Source organism: Caretta caretta, chromosome 3, assembly GCF_965140235.1.
Source record: "Caretta caretta isolate rCarCar2 chromosome 3, rCarCar1.hap1, whole genome shotgun sequence".
NCBI classification, from domain to species: domain Eukaryota; kingdom Metazoa; phylum Chordata; order Testudines; family Cheloniidae; genus Caretta; species Caretta caretta.
The window spans coordinates 153,148,876-153,167,500 of record NC_134208.1 but is presented as its reverse complement, the minus strand read 5'-3'; the positions used below and the strand labels follow the sequence as shown (position 1 = coordinate 153,167,500).

The following is an 18,625-nucleotide window of genomic DNA, read 5'->3' as shown; positions in this document are numbered from 1 at the left end:
TAAAGAGAACCCGACCTCCATTTATTTTAAGACAGGGTAAAATAGCATTGGAGCAGGGCAGAAGAGTGATGACATTTATTGCTGGTAATTCAGATTAAATAAGATCCTTCTCCCTTTCCCCTCAAACTTGAGTCAAAACACTCCCGAGATTCCAAAAAGGTGGGTTAACTTCTCGTGCCCCTCATCAACTTTCATTTTCACTGTGCGGCTGCACTTCCATATTCAAGTGCTGAAATATGAAGAGCAAAGCTGTTCTCTCACCGATTCTAGTAATAACCTTTGAGGAACTTTAAAATCCATTTCCTTACAATACATATTTTCTTGAATGTAACGATTGTTCCTGAGCACTGGGATCCATGCAATGGCTTATTTTTAATACAGCTGCTACTGAGATCCATGCACTTATTTATTATTGTAGGGCTGCTCCTGAGCACTGAGACTGACGCACTGGTTTATTATAAACGAAATGTCTATTGCACTTTCATCTAAAAGCAGAGTGCTTTAATGAATTAAGCTTCACAAAAGATACCCGAGATGCAGGTGTGTTTCATTTCAAACTTTACAGATGGGTATCCCGTTGTGACAAAGTTCCTCCTCTGCCTTGGTGGGTCCTGCGCTTATTGGCGGATTTGCTTGCCTCAGAGATTCATGGCAGTCCTCAGTTTGGCCACTTTTATTAGTGACTTAAACCTGCCATTCACTCAGCTAACCTCATCACTGGCCAGCACGGGAAAAAGGAAGAAAAACAATCCCCACAGTCTCTGCTGAGCCACCATGTGGGTCGGGGAACAGCCCAGAGACCTTCCCCTCTGGTGGAACCCACAGTCCAGGTCAACTCCCCCTGTGTCTGATCAGGAGTTGGGAGGTCTGGGGGGAAGCTGGGCCAGCCCTCTGCTCCAGGTTCCAGCCCAGGGCCCTGTGGAATGCAGTTGTCTAGAGTGCCTCCTGGAACAGCTGTGCAACAGCTACAACTCCCTGGGCTACTTCCCCATGGCCTCCTCCCAACACTTATTCTCACCACAGGACCTTCTTCCTGATGTCTGATAATGCTTGTACTCCTCAGTCCTCCAGCAGTACACCATCTCTCTCTGCTCCTAGTGCCTCTTGCTCCCAGGTCCTTGCACACACACCACAAACTGAAGTGAGGTCCTTTTTAAACTCAGATGCCCTGATTAGCCAGCCTGTCCTAATTGATTCTAGCAGCTTCTTAATTGGCTCCAGGTGTCCTAATTAGCCTGCCTGCCTGAATTTTTCCAGCAAGTTCCTTCTTGTTCTGGAACTGCCCATTACCTTATCTAGGGAAAATGGACCTGCTTAATCTGGGACTAATCCATCTGCCTTCTAACACTCTCCTGTAGCCATCTGGCCTGACCCTGTCACACCAGTTAAAGGGACTCCATTCTACAGTATTATAAAGTACATATCCAGATGGGGACACTTGGTTCAGTGACTCCTCTTACAGAGATGCCTATGGGTAAGCAACCAAGGCACCCCATTAGTATCTTGTGCCCTCTGCAGGAAGATTCTGTTCAGTCCATTTGATACAAGTTTCGATTTTCATTTGCCATGTTGGTCAGGCATCTAATGAAAAGAAGCGGCCTGGAAAATGGGATTCATGTCCAAATTCAACTAAAAAGACTGGTATCTTGAAGACCTATGTACAAAGCTGCTTACAGAAGGGATCTGATGTAGCTGTGGCTCCCCCACCCCTGCATCCTTTTATCAAAGAAGGAATTGGGTTGCTGATCGGCCATGGGCAGAAGACTCGTTTGGCAGCTAACAAATTAAGTCATTGGAGATTAGTTGAGACACTGATTTAACTCAAAATTTGGTTTTGCTTAACTATGGGAAACAAGGTTCAAGCCCTGTCAGCAATTTAAGAGGGAATGCTTTAAGTGACAGTTCATTGATGCTGGTGCAGATGCTCATTATTATAAACAAATTAAATGAATGCCTGTTGAGAGACCCAGCTGAAGCAGCACAAGACTGGTTGAGAAAGCCCTGAAAATGTGAGTGGGCTAAAGAAAGTGTCTTCAGCCAAAGATCAGATTCTCCCCCGCCCTCCCCAGGAGATTGGGGAGTGGGATCTTACTGGAAAGGCCTTCTTGAAGGATAGAAGGAACCTCACTGGTGGCTGTGAATATATGTTTGAGCTGGACACTCAAGTCCATGGAGATGCCTCACTCCACAGCTTGCTGCCATGAATGTACTCAATTGACATGATGAAAGTCTGTCAATTTCACTGAATACACCCCAAAATAGGTCTGCACCAATGCAAAGGATTGATTACATTCTATCATAGCAGCTATTGACATGTGGGTTGAACCACCAGCACCTGGCTTAAGAGTGGGGAAGTTGTGGCAAGCTGCCATGTTTCCTGTTTATCCTTGAAGTCAGTTTCCGTTGCATTGTGTTCTTTGCTGTGTGAATAGAATACAGGTAGTCAAGATTAGATGGTCACTTGCAAGCAGGTTGTCCTCAGATGCCAACAACATCCTCCAAATCATTTCACCACTTTCAGCTACACTGCCCTGAAACTCACCACAGAGGAGCTGCTGTATGTCACAGTACAGCACTTTCTACGAAGTTCTGTCAAAACTGCCACAAAGGATTTTGGGTTACAGTAGATGAAGTCAGATTGCAAGGGGTTGAATATGGATTCAAATCATGAACAAGTATGAGAACAACATTCCAGCAGGTCAATAAGTTAGTCTCCCTTCTCCACTTAAAACCTCCATGCTCATCCAGTACCTGAGCATGCACTCACCCAGCCCGAGGAAGACCAAAGGCTAAAGTGACAGGCCATTTGCATTTGCTTGCTGCCTCAAAAAGAAGATGCGAGTGCACAGAAGTTCCTTTACGTTCAGAGTGCAACACAAATAGATGTTCTGGGAGATGTTTCACCAGTCTAATTGGTAGCTATACTTGGGAAAAACCCTGAGTACCCTGGAGCATTAGGTTTGTCAGTGTTCCTGTCTGGCTTATAGTCAAGATAGGCCCAAATCACAATATCCAGATTCACTTTCCTAAATCTCAGATCTGAAGCCTCCTATCTGCTGGTGTCTCTATTCCAGTTATAATTAGAGAGGGTCCCAAACCAAAATCCCAGACCTGAACATTCCTGAACTTGATTCCAAAACTAGAGCCAGCTCTGGACTTTGCAAGTGGACCCTCCTTCCCTCCCTCTCTAATGGGCCAAAATAAAACCCTGGATCCAAAAAACTCCAAAGTTTGAGGGATTGAAACCTGAATCCAGAGTTCCCAGCGTGCCATGAAGCACTCAGAATCATCGAGCTCTTTCAAGAGAGGGGCCTTGTAGGAAGGCTGCACAGGCAAGTCTGCTTTTTAGATGTTCCCTTCACATCCCTGCAGAACAGAGAACAAGAGTCATAATAAAAGTTGTTTTCGCTCCTGGAAAGCGAGCAGCTAGCACCCTAGTGGATTCTTAATGGGGCCTGTATCAAGCAAAGCAAAGAACAGTGGGTTCTTTCTGCTCAGATTAACATAGTTCCCGCTCAGGTTTTTTCCTGAGATAACGTGGCATTAGTTGCTTTCTCACACTGCCCCCACTTGACATACACAGCAGATTATTAGAGTGCGCGAGGGGCGGGACTCAAAGATTTATGGACGACATGGCAAACAAGGCACCTTTTTTGTGCTCTCCCACAGGGTCCCATTTTCAGGAGCTTTGAGTGGACTATGCTTTCCCGCATGGAGGGAGGAAGAAAACAAATCCTGACAAGGGAGGACTGACTTCCTGTTATAGTTAAGACGATTTAGGATTTGCCATAATGACTCAGGCCACTGGTCCATCAATGACTCCATCCTGCCTCCCACAGAGGCTACCACCTGATGCTTTCAAGGAAGCTGTGCATGCATGTACATGCACCACCCAGCCAGCTGTATAACTCTGCATAAAGGGAAAAAACAACCTCTATTTCAATCATTGCTCCCAGCTGCTTGATTTGGTTAACTGGAACAGGCTCCAGAATTATCGCTGATGTAACTGCACTGATCACATTCGATTTGACCCTTTACTAAATCCACACGTCTGTATAATTCATGTTCACAAAAAACTTGCGGTAACACGAAGGGCACAGACGTGCAAAGCTCAGCCTTTTGGCTTTGCAGGAACACATGAGGAAGAGATTCTTCTCAACTGCCATCTACCTGGGTTCCCAACTCTCTTGGAGGTGGCATTCAGAAAGGTGGATGATTTCAGTGGGAGTTAGTACCTTTGTGGTTCCTCTCTTGGTGTCACTTGGAGCTTTGGCTTCAGAATTCACCATGGAACTGTCACACTTCACCAGGATATGTATTGAAGCCCCAGGAAACTGACTTCTGCATGGTTTCGATGCAGATACATCAGTCAAGCTCAGGCCTATGTGAAATGTTCATGAACTTTTTGACCAATCCACTCTGCTTCCTGAGATCACACCTGTTATGGTTCTGTTTTCTGTACACTGCACTTTCCAATGTAAAGAGTCTCTAAAGTAATTATAATTACAGCTTGTAATTATTCATTATTGCTGCACCCAGCAAACAAAAGGGGACCTTAGATTTTTCAAGGTGCACTACACAATTATACAGAAAACAAACAAAAAACCCAACATAAGAATACAGGCCTAGAAGCGACCTCCCTAGATCAGAGTCCTCTGCTATCACAGACAAACCCATCGTATAATCAAACATCTTGCTACATTCTCATAGCTACATGCATCACAAAAAGAAAACCCCACATCAGGTGCATGTCAGATGACTTGGATATTTCATACTTAGCATTTTGAGTTGCTCCAGATAAGGAATATTTGAATCCAACAAAGTTCGAGAGTTAAGGCTGACATGCCATCCTTAATTCACTAATATACGCAGGGTACTACAGGCCATGTGGTCTAGAATCTGATTACCACAATTTTCACCTCTATCTTCAAAGACCTTCTTCAGGTTTCTAACAATGCAACTTGTCTTATGCTTTCCTGGAGGCACATTCATAACTCCACACATGCACCTGGAGTGTATAGAGGTGAAGGTTTGTAAGGTTCTTTATCAAAATTATGAGCTACCAAAGGCAGCTTTCTTTGAAACAATTGGGTACCTGCCTGCGATCCGCAGCTGAAGGTTCTCTCACTACCACTGTTTCCTGTGTCAGATATAGCCCTGTGAAGGAGTGGGTGAAAGAGAAGATGAACAACAATTACCTCATGGGTTGAGTCCGCAGAGCTGTTTTCAAGTCTTCAACTATTTTATTCCTCATTTCTGTTTCTTCTTCATCAAAAGCATACAGGGTCTGCATCTGTTTGGAAAGAAGAGCAATAGTTACAAAAGCCAGGGCTGCCTGATGGAAGGTCAGAGAAAACAGACTGCTAGACAGCCCAGACGTCATCAATAAGAAATATTCTACCAAATCACTTAGAGGTGCTTGCTGCTTCCAGCTGCAAAGCTGAGTCCAGCTGAGGCTGCTTCTATTCCTGTGGATTAGCAATAGAGTATAACCCAGTGTTCTCAGATTACCAGAGGAAGTCACAGATGCCCTCACAAAATAATGTTCCTGTCTCTTATCTGGGATGTTCACTGCAATATGTCTGAACAAACAATTTAAGTCTCAACATTCCTAACAGGCAGGTATTTGAGGGAAGTGATTTTTCCCCTCTATACGGCACTGGTGAGTCCACATCTGGAGTACTGCGTCCCGTTTTGGGCCCCCCACTACAGAAAGGATATGGACAAATTGGAGAGAGTCCAGCATAGGGCAATGACAATGACGAGGCACATGACTTACGAGATGAGGTTGAAGGAACTGGCCTTATTTAGTCTGCAGAAGAGAAGAGTAAGGGGGGGATTTGATAGCAGCCTTCAACTACCTGAAGGAGGGTTCAAAGGGGATGGAGCTCGGCTGTTCTCAGTGGAGGCAGATGACTGAACAAGAAACAATGTTCTCAAGCTGCAGTGGGGGAGGTCTAGGTTGGATTTTAGGGAAAACTATTTCACTAGGAGGGTGCTGAAGCACTGGAAGGGGTTACCTAGGGAGGTGGTGGAATCTCCATCCATAGAGGTTTTTAAGGCCCGGCTTGACAAAGTCCTGGCTGGGATGATTTAGTTGGGGTTGGACTAAATGACTTCCTGATGTCTCTTCCAACCCTAATCTTCTATGATTCTATTGCTGTTCCAATTTTTCAGACAGGTACACCAAGGTACAAAGAGGTTAAGACCTACATTTTCAGTTGTATTCACTAATTCTGGGTGGCGCCGTTTTTTGGGTGTCCAGCCCAAAGGCCAGTACTCCCGATCTAGTCCCACCCAGCTCTTCCGCTGACTTGCTATATGACCTTGAGCAAGTCACTGAAACCCACGTTTTCAAACTCGGAGGCACAATTCTAGACATCTAAATTCAGAGTCAGACACTTGAAATGGATAGCCTGATGTTCAGAAGTGCTAAGCATACGTAGGTCTCAGTGAAGTCAATTGGATTTGATTAGAGCTAAGCACCTCTGAGAATCAAGCCACTACATTTGAACATTTTGGCCTGTGTCTTTCTCTGCCTCAGCTTCCCTAATTGTAGAAGATGGATGATCATTCCTAGCTTATTGACAGGGGTACCATGGGGTTTCACAAAACAACGTTAAGGCTAGGAGAACCTCAGCTCTCAACTCAGACTCTTCTTGAATAGATACCTTGATTAAACAAATATTATCCAGCACCTACAATAATGACCCATTACAACAGAATACTAGTGTCTTTATGGTAATGGTTCAGCAAGGAAGTCCCGAAGAAAATCCTCCTTTCACTGGAACATCTCTTAACTCTCTCCCTCCCGTTCTTCCCCAAACCCTTCAGTGTTGCAAACCATGTGGTGTCAACGCATGTCAAATCCCGAGGGTGGTCACTTGGCTAAGAGCCGTGGCTGTTTTATGCTACACAGATGGTACAGGGAGCTGTATTTAACTCTAGGGGTCCTCTCTCTGATCCACGCTAAAGTCAAATTCACTCACTAACGGAGTGAGATATTTCCTGCCCTAATCGAATGACAGAGTGCTACTGATGGAAAATGAACTGATGTTGTTTTATCTTCTGCCAGCATCCCCAACAGCCAGAAACATATACTGAAACACTCGAGCCAAGCCATATACAATCCCCTCTTCAAAAAAATAAATAGAAACCATGAAAACGCATTGTGGAATCTCAATTGCAGATTCCTGAGGCGGGTTTTGGTGCTTGATTTGTAGTTCCTTGGGTGAGGGCCCATATGGTCAACTTTTCTTGGCCCATAAATGTTCCTTTGAAAGGCTCCCATTTTTACAATAGCTTACTTTCTCCTCTGACCCATTGTTGGAGGGAGGCACATGGATGGCAGGAGGGTGTTCAAAGGTATTTTGTTGAGAGTGGAGACAGTCTGTTTCCAAGGGAAACAAACATAAGTAATCCTGCTTTTGCAGCAGATGGTTAATTACAGAAAAATCCTTTCTGGAAGCTATGAGCAGCCAAGAGCCCTTCACTTCTCACGGCCAGGAACACGACTCCCTGTGCCTCCTCTAATGAGGAAAGGGTCACATGTCCACATCATGAAATTACAGTGTGAAAGTTACAGAAAACAGGATCACCACTAGGAGAGAGGGACTGGAAACTGTTGTGTGTGGGGATCACTGTTTGTGGCTACATTTCATAGTTATGTTTGGTTGGAAAATAGTTTTTCTGAACTAAAAACTGCATTAAAGGGATAATGTTGGCCTAGTTTAGGACTCCGTGTAAATTAATTTTGTTCCACAGACAAAAAGGAGGAGCAAACTATTGCAGGGGCTTCAACCAGCCTGAGATACTCCATGCACAATTACATACATACTATTTTTCACCAGTAAATTTTTGCATGTTCAGAACTGTTGATTTGAATGCAACAGGGAAATCTGATATCCAGCTACCCGGTCTGCATGGATTAGTCTGAGACTGCACATATGTGGAAAAAACTATATACAAGGAATTGTGTTTTCAAAATGACAGGCAATCTTAAAGGCTGCTTTTGGAAATTTGGCTCAGTGTGAATAGAAATATTTTAATTTAAATTTTGTATTTTGTTTAAAATCCAAGGGAAGAAACTCCTCCTCCTGTGCCCTGACATACTAGAAATCCAGTGCCCTGAAATACTAGAAATCCAAACACAGCAGCATAATGCTAGTGCATGAGAGCCAGAAAGCAAAACTGACTAGAAGCGGAAAATGAACTGACCTGCCTAGTTTCGTTTGCCAAGCGGAGTCCGATGGAATAAAGGAAATAAGTAGCAGAAACAGTACTAAAAAAAGCACAAACTGGATTTTCAGAATTTTACAGTTATGGTCCAAGTTCCTTATTTTGATCTCACCTGTACCATTTTTACAACTTGTTACTCAGCTGACTTCAGTGAAATTACTTCCGATTTAAACAAGTGGATCAAAATCAGGCTCTATGTCATAATTAGAGTATGGCCATTTATTGTTATTAATGTGACTAGTATCTGGGCAATATCCTTTTAAAAACATTTCTTCAAAGAAATGAGCTCAGGTAGAATTCAAGCTGCCATAACATCTCTAGAACTGGATTAGGGATGATCCAAGAGCAGAAATTCTCCATTACAGATTTTAAAAAACCAAACAAACGTAAGATGCTCTGAGCAAACAATGGTTTAGAGCAGCATGAACCAGATGGGAGATGGAGTCATCCTCCACCTGTTAGATTCTGCTAAGACATTTTCTTTTATGTCCTTATGAAGCTGTTTTGCCCTGAGCAAATGATTTCTGAGCCAGAGAAAAGGGCCTCGTAACGGCTGTATTTATTAATCTTGACCCCATCTCATGCTATCACTCCAAAGAGCTGTATGTGCAGCTACTGTTCACCAGCACACCCTTCTGTACAAGTGCAAACATGGCCAAGATCATAAAAGCAACATGGCGGCGTCACAAGTAACCTTCCTTCTCCCCCGTAAACTGGGGATTGCATTTATTGAGGCCCCCAAGCAGACACTATCACAGAGAAAAAGACAAGTCTCTTGACATGTGATAGAAATAGGGCAGCTGCTATATCCTACGAAGAGAAGTTTCATGACTTGATGAATCGGCTGAGATGAGAACCCTGCTATTTAGAATGGTGTATGATTTTGTGTCTGCAGATAATCACTGGTATGATTTGTGGCACTGGATGTCAAGTTACTGGATTTACAGGCACAAAATTACAGGTGTGGAAATGAAGGGCACAATTTTAAGTTAGGTAGCATCAATAGTTAGCTCCCTTTCTTCCAAGGATTGATGCATGAGCTATTCCATTTGTGAACTAGTTGGTATCATCCTTCCAATGGACGATCTGAAGGACAGCTCACTTAGTTATAACAGGGGGCATGACAGGTATAGCAGGGGCCTTATTCTACTCTCACCCATGCTGGTGCAAATCAGTGAAGTTATATGGACGTACACAGTATAAAACTGGTGAGAGAATCATAGAAATGTTGGTCTGGAAGGGGCCTCGAGAGGTCATCAAGTCCAAGCTTCCCCATTGAAACAGCACCAAGTAAACCTAGAAAAGGGGTGGGCAAACTTTTTGGCCTGAGGGCCACATCTGGGTATGGGAATTGTATGGCAGACCAAATTGGGGTTGGGTGGTGGGAGGGGGTGAGGGCTCTGGGATGGGGCCAGAAATGAGGAGTTCAGAGTGCAAGAGGAGGCTCTGGGCTGGGGCATGAGGGGGTGGAGTGGAGGGTGAGGGCTCAGGCTAGGTGTGCAGACTCTGGGGTTAGGCTGGGAGGGGTTTGGGGTGCAGAAGCGTGCTATAGGCCAGGACCGAGTGGTTCAGAGGGTGGGAGGGGGATTAGGGCTGGGGCAGGGGCACAGGGGAGGGGGATGTGCCTCAGGGATGCAGGCTCTGGGTAGCGCTTACCTCAAGCATCTCCCTCAAGCATCTCCCAGAACGGCATGTCCCTCCATCCAGCTCCTACGCAGAGGCGTGGCCAGGTGGCTTTGCTGCATGCTGCCCCGTCCACAGGTGCTGCCCCTGCAGCTCCCATTGGCCACAGTTCTGGGCTAATGGGAGCTGTGGGGGCGATGCTTGGGGCAGGGGCAGCATGCAGAGCCTCCTGGCTACCCCTATGCATAGGAGCCGGAGAGGGGATATGCCGCGGCTTCTGGGAGCCACGCAGAGTAGCCCCCGACCCTGCTCCCCAGCTGGAGCACCAGAGCAGGGAAAGCTCCAGACCCCACTCCCCAGTGGGAGCTTGAGGGCTGGATTAAAACAGCTGGTAGGCTGGATGCAACCCATGGGCCGTAGTTTGCCCACCCCTGACCTAGACCATGCCTGACAGATGGTTGTCTAACCTGTCCTTAAAAACCTCCAATGATGGGGATTCAACATTCCTTGAAAGCCTATTCCAGAACTTACTACCCTTAGAGGTAGAAAGTTTGTGTTAATATCTAACAGAGTTCCTTTGCTGCAAATTAAGCCAATTAGTTCTTGTCCTACTTTCAGTGGACACGGGGATCAATAACTTCTTTATAACAGCCCTTAACATCTTTGAAGACAGTTATCAGGCCCCCTCAGTCTTCTTTTCTTCACCCTAAACATGCCAGAGTTTTTTTTAAACCTTTCTTCATAGGTCAGGCTTTCTTGACCTTTTATCATTTTTGTTGCTTTCCTCTAGACTGTCCAATTTGTCCACATCTTTCTTAAAGCATGGCACTCCAAACTGAATACAGTACTCCAACTGGGGCCTCACCAATGCTGAGTAGAGCAGGACAATTACCTCCTGTGTCTTACATAGGACACTCCAGTTAATAAGCCCATGACGGATATAGCCTTTTTCACAACTGTGCACTGTTGTCTCATATTCAATTTGTGATCCTCTATAACCCCCAGATTCTTTTCAGCAATACTACTACCTAGCCAGTTATTTCCCATTGTGCATTTGATTTTTCCTTTCTAAGTGAAGCATTTTGCACTTGTCTTTGTTGAATTTCACCTCGTTGATTTCAGACCAATTCTCCAATTTGTCAAGTTTTTGTGAATTCTAATTCTATCCTCCAAAGCGTTTGCTTATAAAATTTGCAGATGACACCAAGCCAGGGGGGATTGCATACTCTCTACTCCATCATCATTAATCAAAATATTTACTAGTACTGACTCGAGACAGATTCCCTGCTGGATCCCACTAAATACATCCTTCCAGTTTGACAGTAAACCACTGATAACTACTCTGAGTATGAACTTTCAACTAGAGAACAGAATTGGGCCCAAAGCGTCCAGGTTGTTTAGCTGAAAGAGAAAGCTGCAACCTCTAGTCCAGTGAACAGAATGCTCCCTAACATATTGATCTATGGTTCGGAATGCCCAGCATTCCAAGAGTCACCACATTACAAGGCCTTCAGGTAACACTATCATTGAACGCGGTGGCCTTGGAGAGTCAGAAACTGATCCAAAGCCTTTGAAGTCAATAGAAAGATTTTCAGGCTTCAAATGGTCTTTGGATCAGGCTCTCATTTTAATCAATGAGTAGCCCATATCTAAGATAGGCCCCTATAATTAAGCAATTAGGGGCAACAAGGTATGAAGGTGCTGTTTAAAGGGACACTGATTGATTTACAGTAGGTCCAAAACTTAAGTTTTGCAAAAACCAGGGCATAACATTTTAAAATAGAAATATGTCTAATGTTTTTTTAAAATTCTAATAATATTTTTGTTTCAAGTTTAACATTCCCCTGCAGTATTTGCAATCTAAATATTGCAGCAGGTGCTAACACTGGAAGAGCCACTACGTGAAACTGATTAGATACGGATTGGAAACAAAGTGAAACTGACTAATCATTTATTTTAACATTTCACTCAGGGTGGAGAATGAAAAAAACAGCAGCATTAGCAGTGAAAGTGAAGCGGCTCTTAAAAAATTCTTTCCATTTTAAGAATCTCAGAGGTCCTATTAACACAGGTGAAGACATTTCTTTTAAAACACCCTGATTCACCGCTATGCTACTCCAGTTTTACAGTGATGTAACTCTACTGAAAACAAATCACTGAAGCTAAACCTGCGTAAAATTGGAGCAAATAAATGGTAAATGAGGCCCATTAATTTTAACCCAAGTAGCCTTTAAACATCTCCAGTGATTGGGTAAAACATAAGGGAAAAGGAAAATTTGTCAATCATTCTAAGGCCAGGGCATGACAAAGCAGCATTACCAGAACCTGGTGTTTACTGACATTCATAAAATGTGGTTAAAATCAGAAAAAGTAGGCCAAAATCTGCTCTCAGTCTCTGAAGCTGCTCCAGCTTTAGAACACCATCAGTTACACGTTCATTCCAGATTTACACCAGGGTAAATTTAGGGACTGATCCAAAGCCACTGAAATTATTGGAAAGCCTCCCAATGACTTCAAAGGGCTTTGGACCAAGCCCTCGGAGCAGAATTTAGTGTGGTGACAATGTAACGTTCCATTTTTCTTCTCCCTTAATGACTCTTCTAGAGTAAATTTGCTCAGTCTAGACATCAAAACACTAATCTTTGCAATCATGCAAACTCAGCCTCTTCTCTTAAAATCAATCTGCGTTCTTTCCACTTCACCCCTCATCACCAACAAATTCTGGAATCAGCAGTTAGGTAGTAGTTTTTGATGAGTTATGACAGAATAAAAAGCAGCTCTTCTGTTACCTTCCTAGGGTGGCTCTGAAGCACTAGTGAAACACTGACTGTCAGTGAACTAAACATGTATTACCAAGAAGAAACCAACAATCTATAACATGTGCAACAGGGTGTCATTTTTATAGTTATTTTTCAGCCCATAACAATGCTATGAAGGTGAACAGAAAAGCTTTTATAAATTCATTATAATGATAAAAACCCACCAACTCACACTGCCCAAGATGTTAACAGCTAAATTCATGCAGAACTGATGAGGGAAATCAATGGCTCTTGCACATAAACAACCACAGGCAGAATCAGTAACAGACTATGAATCTTCAGAACACAGGAATTGCCACACCAGATCAGACAAGTGATCCATCTATCTCATTATCTTACCTCTCACAGTGGCCAGCGCTAGATGCTTCAGAGGAAGGTATAATAACCCCCCCAGTAAATAATTATCGAGTAACATGGTGATAACGGAGGTTGTTCCCTAGATCCGATCAGTAAGTGGTTAGTTTTATCCTGAAGCTTGAATATTCATTGCCCTATATTTCTGTTTTTATCCTGTCTCACATAACTTGATTTTTGATTATCTATAAAAATGACTAACCCTTTATTTCATTGTCACACTAAATTATTATCCTCAGTAATGTATTGTGGCAGTAAGTTCCATAGGTTCATTATACATTGGGCGGGTGGGGGGCATTTTCCTTTATCAGTTTTTCATTTGTTGCCTTTCAAATTTCACAAAATGTTCCTTGTTCTTCTATTGTGAGTGAGGGTAAACAGAAACAGCTGTTTTACCTTCTCTATACCATTCATGTTTTTATATATGCCTATCAGCTCTTCACTTGTCTTTTCTGTGAGCCAAATCTTGTCACCCTTACTCACACTGAGTAGCACATCAGTCGGCAAGTAATGCCACTGAAGTCAACATGACTACTTATTGAACAAGGTACTAGTCCGTGAGCATCCCTCCAGCCTAACCAGGCCCATGGGGAGGGGGAAGTAGGGCAGGGCAATCCAGCTCTACATCACCATTCCTCAAAATGCCCAACATAGGGGGGGAGAATGGCTGGAGCGCCTGTGTTCCACCAAGCCCCCACTGGTTTAACTGTCTCAGCGGACCATTACCAGTCAGTGTAACGGAGAGCAACTCTGAGGTTGCTGTGTCATATTACATTCTTCCATACCAGTGTTGGTGCACAGGGTGGAAACTAGCCTCTTCCAACCCCCTCTGCCAGTAGCTGTTGCTTCCATCTGCTCTGTGGTGTTGAGATTACGGTTCTGCCATCCCTGCTAAGGCTTCTTCTTAATGTTTCTATTGGGTCCCCTTGTTTCCTCACACCACTTTATCTCAGCTTCCTGGGGGAGTCTGCGTTGGCATGTGGGATACCTGCACCAATATATCCAGCACTTTCTTCTGATTCTGGTGGAAACAAGCTGCTGGCTGGATCTCTTCATTGGTGATAAACTCTCTCCATCCACTACCCGGAAGCCACAGGGGCTGGCTTCCTCCTTTCCCCAGGGATGCTTAACCACTGCTCAACCCCAGGCCCCCTCCCCCACTCCACCCTTTCCCCCCAAGGCCTCACTCCCACCCCACCTCTTCCCACCCCTGACGCTTCCCCGCCCAGTTCCACTCCCCTCTCCCAAGCATGCCCCATCTCCCTCTCCTCCAGCACCTCCTGCACACTGCAGAACAGCTGATTGCAGCAGGCAGGAAGTGCTGGGAGGGAGGAGGAGGAGTTGATTGGCGGGGCTGCTGGTGGGTGGGAAGCACGCACAGTAGGGGTCGGTGGAGCTGGCTCCTGGTGGTTGCTAAGCACCCACTAATTTTTTTTCCCCCGTGGGTGCTCCAGCCCTGCAGAATCCACAGAGTCGGTACCTATATCATAAGCTTTTTTAGGCACTTATTTTCAAAAGGTACAGTATCTTGTTTTCTATCAAACATTTTAATAGATCTCCAGCTCTTGCAGCCATATATGTTCGCACTGAGATGACATTCATGTTGAAAATTCCCAGTTTTGTTTTGATACTGCATCTCTTTGATTTCCATGCCTTGAGTTTAGTGAAAGCTGTGGAGGCCTTTCCTATCCTTGATATCACTTTTCTTGAAATCTCTGTTGTGCTTGGGCCAAGTTGGTCCTTAGATCATGGAAACACAAAGATGGCAAAGCCATTTTTGGCCCTTCCCTTCAGGTTCTGTGTTGGACAGAGTTTGGTTAAACGCATGGGTCAGGGCCATGTTTTATTACTGGATTAGGAGCTAACATTTACATTTAAATTTGTTTTTAAAGCTTTTCAGATCATCTTTAAGCACTGTTTAAAGAGAGGAGAGAGAGAAAATATACATATGCACGTGTGTGCTTGCACGCATGTGCATGTACACAGGAGAAAACCCATTGTTGATTTGCAAGACAAAAGCCACAGCGACACCATCACATCTCATTTCTCTAATGTGGAGTTTCCAGTGAAGAATCCAATTTCATCATTTTCAGGTCTGTGAATCACAGAAATAAGAGCTGAAAAAGGCCTGCATTTCATCAAATCTATCTCTCTGCCAGTGCAAGATTCTTCCCTACAGAGTATACTCCTCTCCCTTTGCCAGCTCAATTTTAAATGAATCAAGCAATTGGACTTTCACTACTCTCCTTAAGACACTGTTTCACAATCAAACAGCCGTTGTTGGGAAATCTTTCCTGGCGTGTGCAGAGGTAACTTACTGCAGCCATGGAGTTGATGCGGTCAATATAGTAATCCGGCCAGCTGGTAGCAAGCTTATTAGGGTCTTCTTGTTCCTGAAACAGAAAATTAAACAAAGTTCATGAGCAGGCTTAAAGGATAAATAGTTTTCATTTGGTTGAAATCATCAGGGATTTTTGACAGTCCTATTTCCTTATATAACACACACATCTTTATGGAATTTATTACAAATGTCTTTGAAGGTATAGTGCTAAAGCTATCCTTGTGATGGCAGAGAAGAAAAGAAAACCCTTCAAATAGGATTACTGAAAACAGAATTACAGAATTGACTGAGACAAGGTTGTCCTTCAGTGACCAAAAGACAATACTCTCCTCCTCGCAGTATGCTGCCAAAGCTTGTACTCTAACGACAGAGCCTTCAGGGATAACTCAGTTACATTTTCAAGTTTTACATTTTACAGATTTTAGAAAATATTTTGCATTATTTCTGCTAATTGGATGGATGAGATTCACCAACTACAGAGTAAAAATACCAAGACAAAGAGTCTGGAAATAGGCCAAATGACTGCTTCTTAGGAAGTTAAGCACAACCTCAAAGCATCCGGATGAACAGAACCGTAATCTGTGAATTACGGTGAAAGCTGCATCAAAGACCACCTCCAAGAGGAGTCTTAATAATTTTAAAAGTATCTCCATACATTTTGCAGTCCAATTCAACTGAAAGGTGAGTTTAAGGCCTACCTCTGCTGGGCAACCACATTTTACTGGTTCTTTGGGTGGTCACTTGAGAGGTCTCACTGCATCAGATTTTATTTTACTTTACTTTGTGAAGAGGATAGACAGATAGACTAGAAACCAGTAAGAAAATAATGATTGGTTACTGGAGCCCTAATCTCCCACCACAAGATATAAGTAGCTTACATTAAAGTCAATTGAAGTTCTGTCTTGTGGTTGAAGAACTGTCCCCCTTGGAGTTATACTAAAGATGGATGAACAGAGATTAGCAAGAGACAGAAAGATAGAATGTCAGGAAGATTATTGTCCTGTATGTATAAACAATTATTCATATCAACAGGCTTAGCTTGTAAAAGTTATACAGATGAACATTAAATAGCCAGATCTTTATCAGATCACATCAACTCTTTTACTGCTGCTACATATTTATGTTGTTTGGAGAGAAGAAATATTTCTACACGTCCCCAAACTGGCCTGCCTTCAAAAGAACCTTAATACTTGTCAAGCTCCTTTCAGGTTAAAATTAAATTATAGTATACATTGTAACAAATCCATGGAAAATGTCAGGCTCCAAATTTGGAATTTACAGCAACAGCAGGGGTAAAACTGAGATCTTCCTGCTCCAAGACTACAGGCTCCTATCACTTGAACTAAAGGAGAACCTCAGTTAGCTGTGAGCAGTACACAGCCAATGGCATAATAGAACAGTTCTACTTCTAGCCAGTAGAGGGCAGTAGTACATATACCTACCAAGCCAGTTCATTACAATTTCTATTTCTAGCTATACATAAAGCCTGAGAGACTGTCAAAATGGCAAGAGGCATCAAATGTATCACCTGGTTCCACAATTTATCAAATATACCACTTCTCCCATCAGTAGGGTGTGGGGAAATTCATGCCACACATGAATGTTTTTCCAGCGCAAGTGGAATGCCTCTGTTTTCCTTCTCTCCCTTTCCCTGATGAAAGCACTAGGCTGATGGAGCTATATCCTTGCTTACCAATAGATCCAGAGCTATACAACTCCCCATAAGTAATCAGCTAGATTTCTACGCTTCATTTCATTGCAGACTGCCTTTTAACACCTACTCTCTACTAGATGCTGACAAATGTTTTGCACATAGCAGGCCTTAACCTCCTATCCAAGAGTCAAAATATGACCTTGCTGAAGGAAAAACCAACGCAAAAACATGCAGTTGATAAATACAGCATTATTTTTAGAAGATAATCTTATGACCAGAGTAGAACAGGGGAGAGAGAGCGATAATCTAGTGCTAGTTAAATAAAGGCCATTCCACAGGGCAACATGACATATACAGCAACCTATTTGTAAAGGGACATCAGGCCAAGACACCAATTTGTATTGCAAAGTGCCTTGATCCGTCTTCCTGGAAGTTTCCTGTGTAAAGGAGTTTGAAAGAGCGAGTGACCCGTACTACAGTTGTTTCCTAGATAAATGGGACAGTAAGTCTGTGAGAATATACACAGCATCTCCTTTGCCTATTCATTGAACCCCAGGCTAGGGAAGAGGAAGCAAATTCAGATAACTTGACAACTACTCAAATCCATTCTCCAAATCTCAAAAAGAATCCAAATCAAAAATGTTCTAAGAGTCTTAAAAAAAAGCAGAAGTGTTAGAATACTGTGAGAAATCCTGCTCTTACTAGACTTCCAGCCCAAACAATAGGCTAAAAGGGTTTAAGATAGGAAAAGCATCCAAACACCTGAGTAATTTCCTATCTGAACCCCTGAAGCTTTGGAGTTTGACCAGTTGTATTAAAAGACCAGGAACTCTGACCTTCCTATGGTAAGATTCTGTATTTTTGGTTGGCTGAGCAGATGAAGGTCATTTTACTCCATGATTTACCGTTTCCCTCCCACTACTTTCTACCCCTCTGTATCTAGCGTATATTGTGGTCCTAACCCTGAGACCAAAGCTTAATGCCTCTTCTAGGACCATCCTGATGCTTTTGAGCTAGGGCTGGGTGAGAACTGGTTTCAATTAAATAAACATCTGAGGTTCAAAAAAAAAGTTTGGTTACATTTGCATTTTCTGGTTTCGACCAAAAACAGAAGGTCCAAAATCCCATAAGGAAAGCTGTTCTGTTTATGGGCCTAATCTCAAAAGGAATTCCTCAGTCCTTATTCAGACTGAATTTTAATTGACGTTAATGACTGTTTTGCTTGGAAAAGGTCCAAATAAACATTGACTAGGTGCTTCAAAATCTGGTGAGATTTGGTAAGATCTGAAGTAGCAGAAAGCCGGTTCTCGCAAAAGCTACTTTTGCGAACCCAAGAGGTCTGGATAAGCATGTGGATGTTTATCTGAATTCCCAAAACATTGGTTGGTCCATTACTAATTTTAGCCAGCCACCTGGAGAACATTTTCAAAGCATCAGACTCTGAAGTGAGATACCCAAGATCACATTGAGATTTACATCACCCTGAGGAGCAGTACCATGATATATTACAATCGGAGACACTGGGGAAAAAGATGGCTCTTGCCCAGATGATGTAAATGTTCTCCATAGGAAATCACAGCACCACAATTCCTCTCA

General features: G+C 43.3%; 1 protein-coding gene across 4 annotated transcripts in view; it reads right to left on the bottom strand.

Annotated features, from left to right (window-relative positions):
• Window positions 1-18,625, bottom strand: part of DAAM2 (dishevelled associated activator of morphogenesis 2) — a 246,236-nt gene that overhangs the window by 82,010 nt on the left and 145,601 nt on the right. For all 4 annotated transcript variants that reach the window (XM_048843468.2, XM_048843471.2, XM_048843469.2 and 1 more), the window contains exons 4-5: window positions 15,353-15,427; window positions 5,199-5,293 (exon numbers count right to left, since the gene is read on the bottom strand). In XM_048843468.2, coding sequence (XP_048699425.1) covers window positions 5,199-5,293; window positions 15,353-15,427 — 170 coding nt within the window. The remainder of the gene's footprint in view (window positions 1-5,198; window positions 5,294-15,352; window positions 15,428-18,625) is intronic.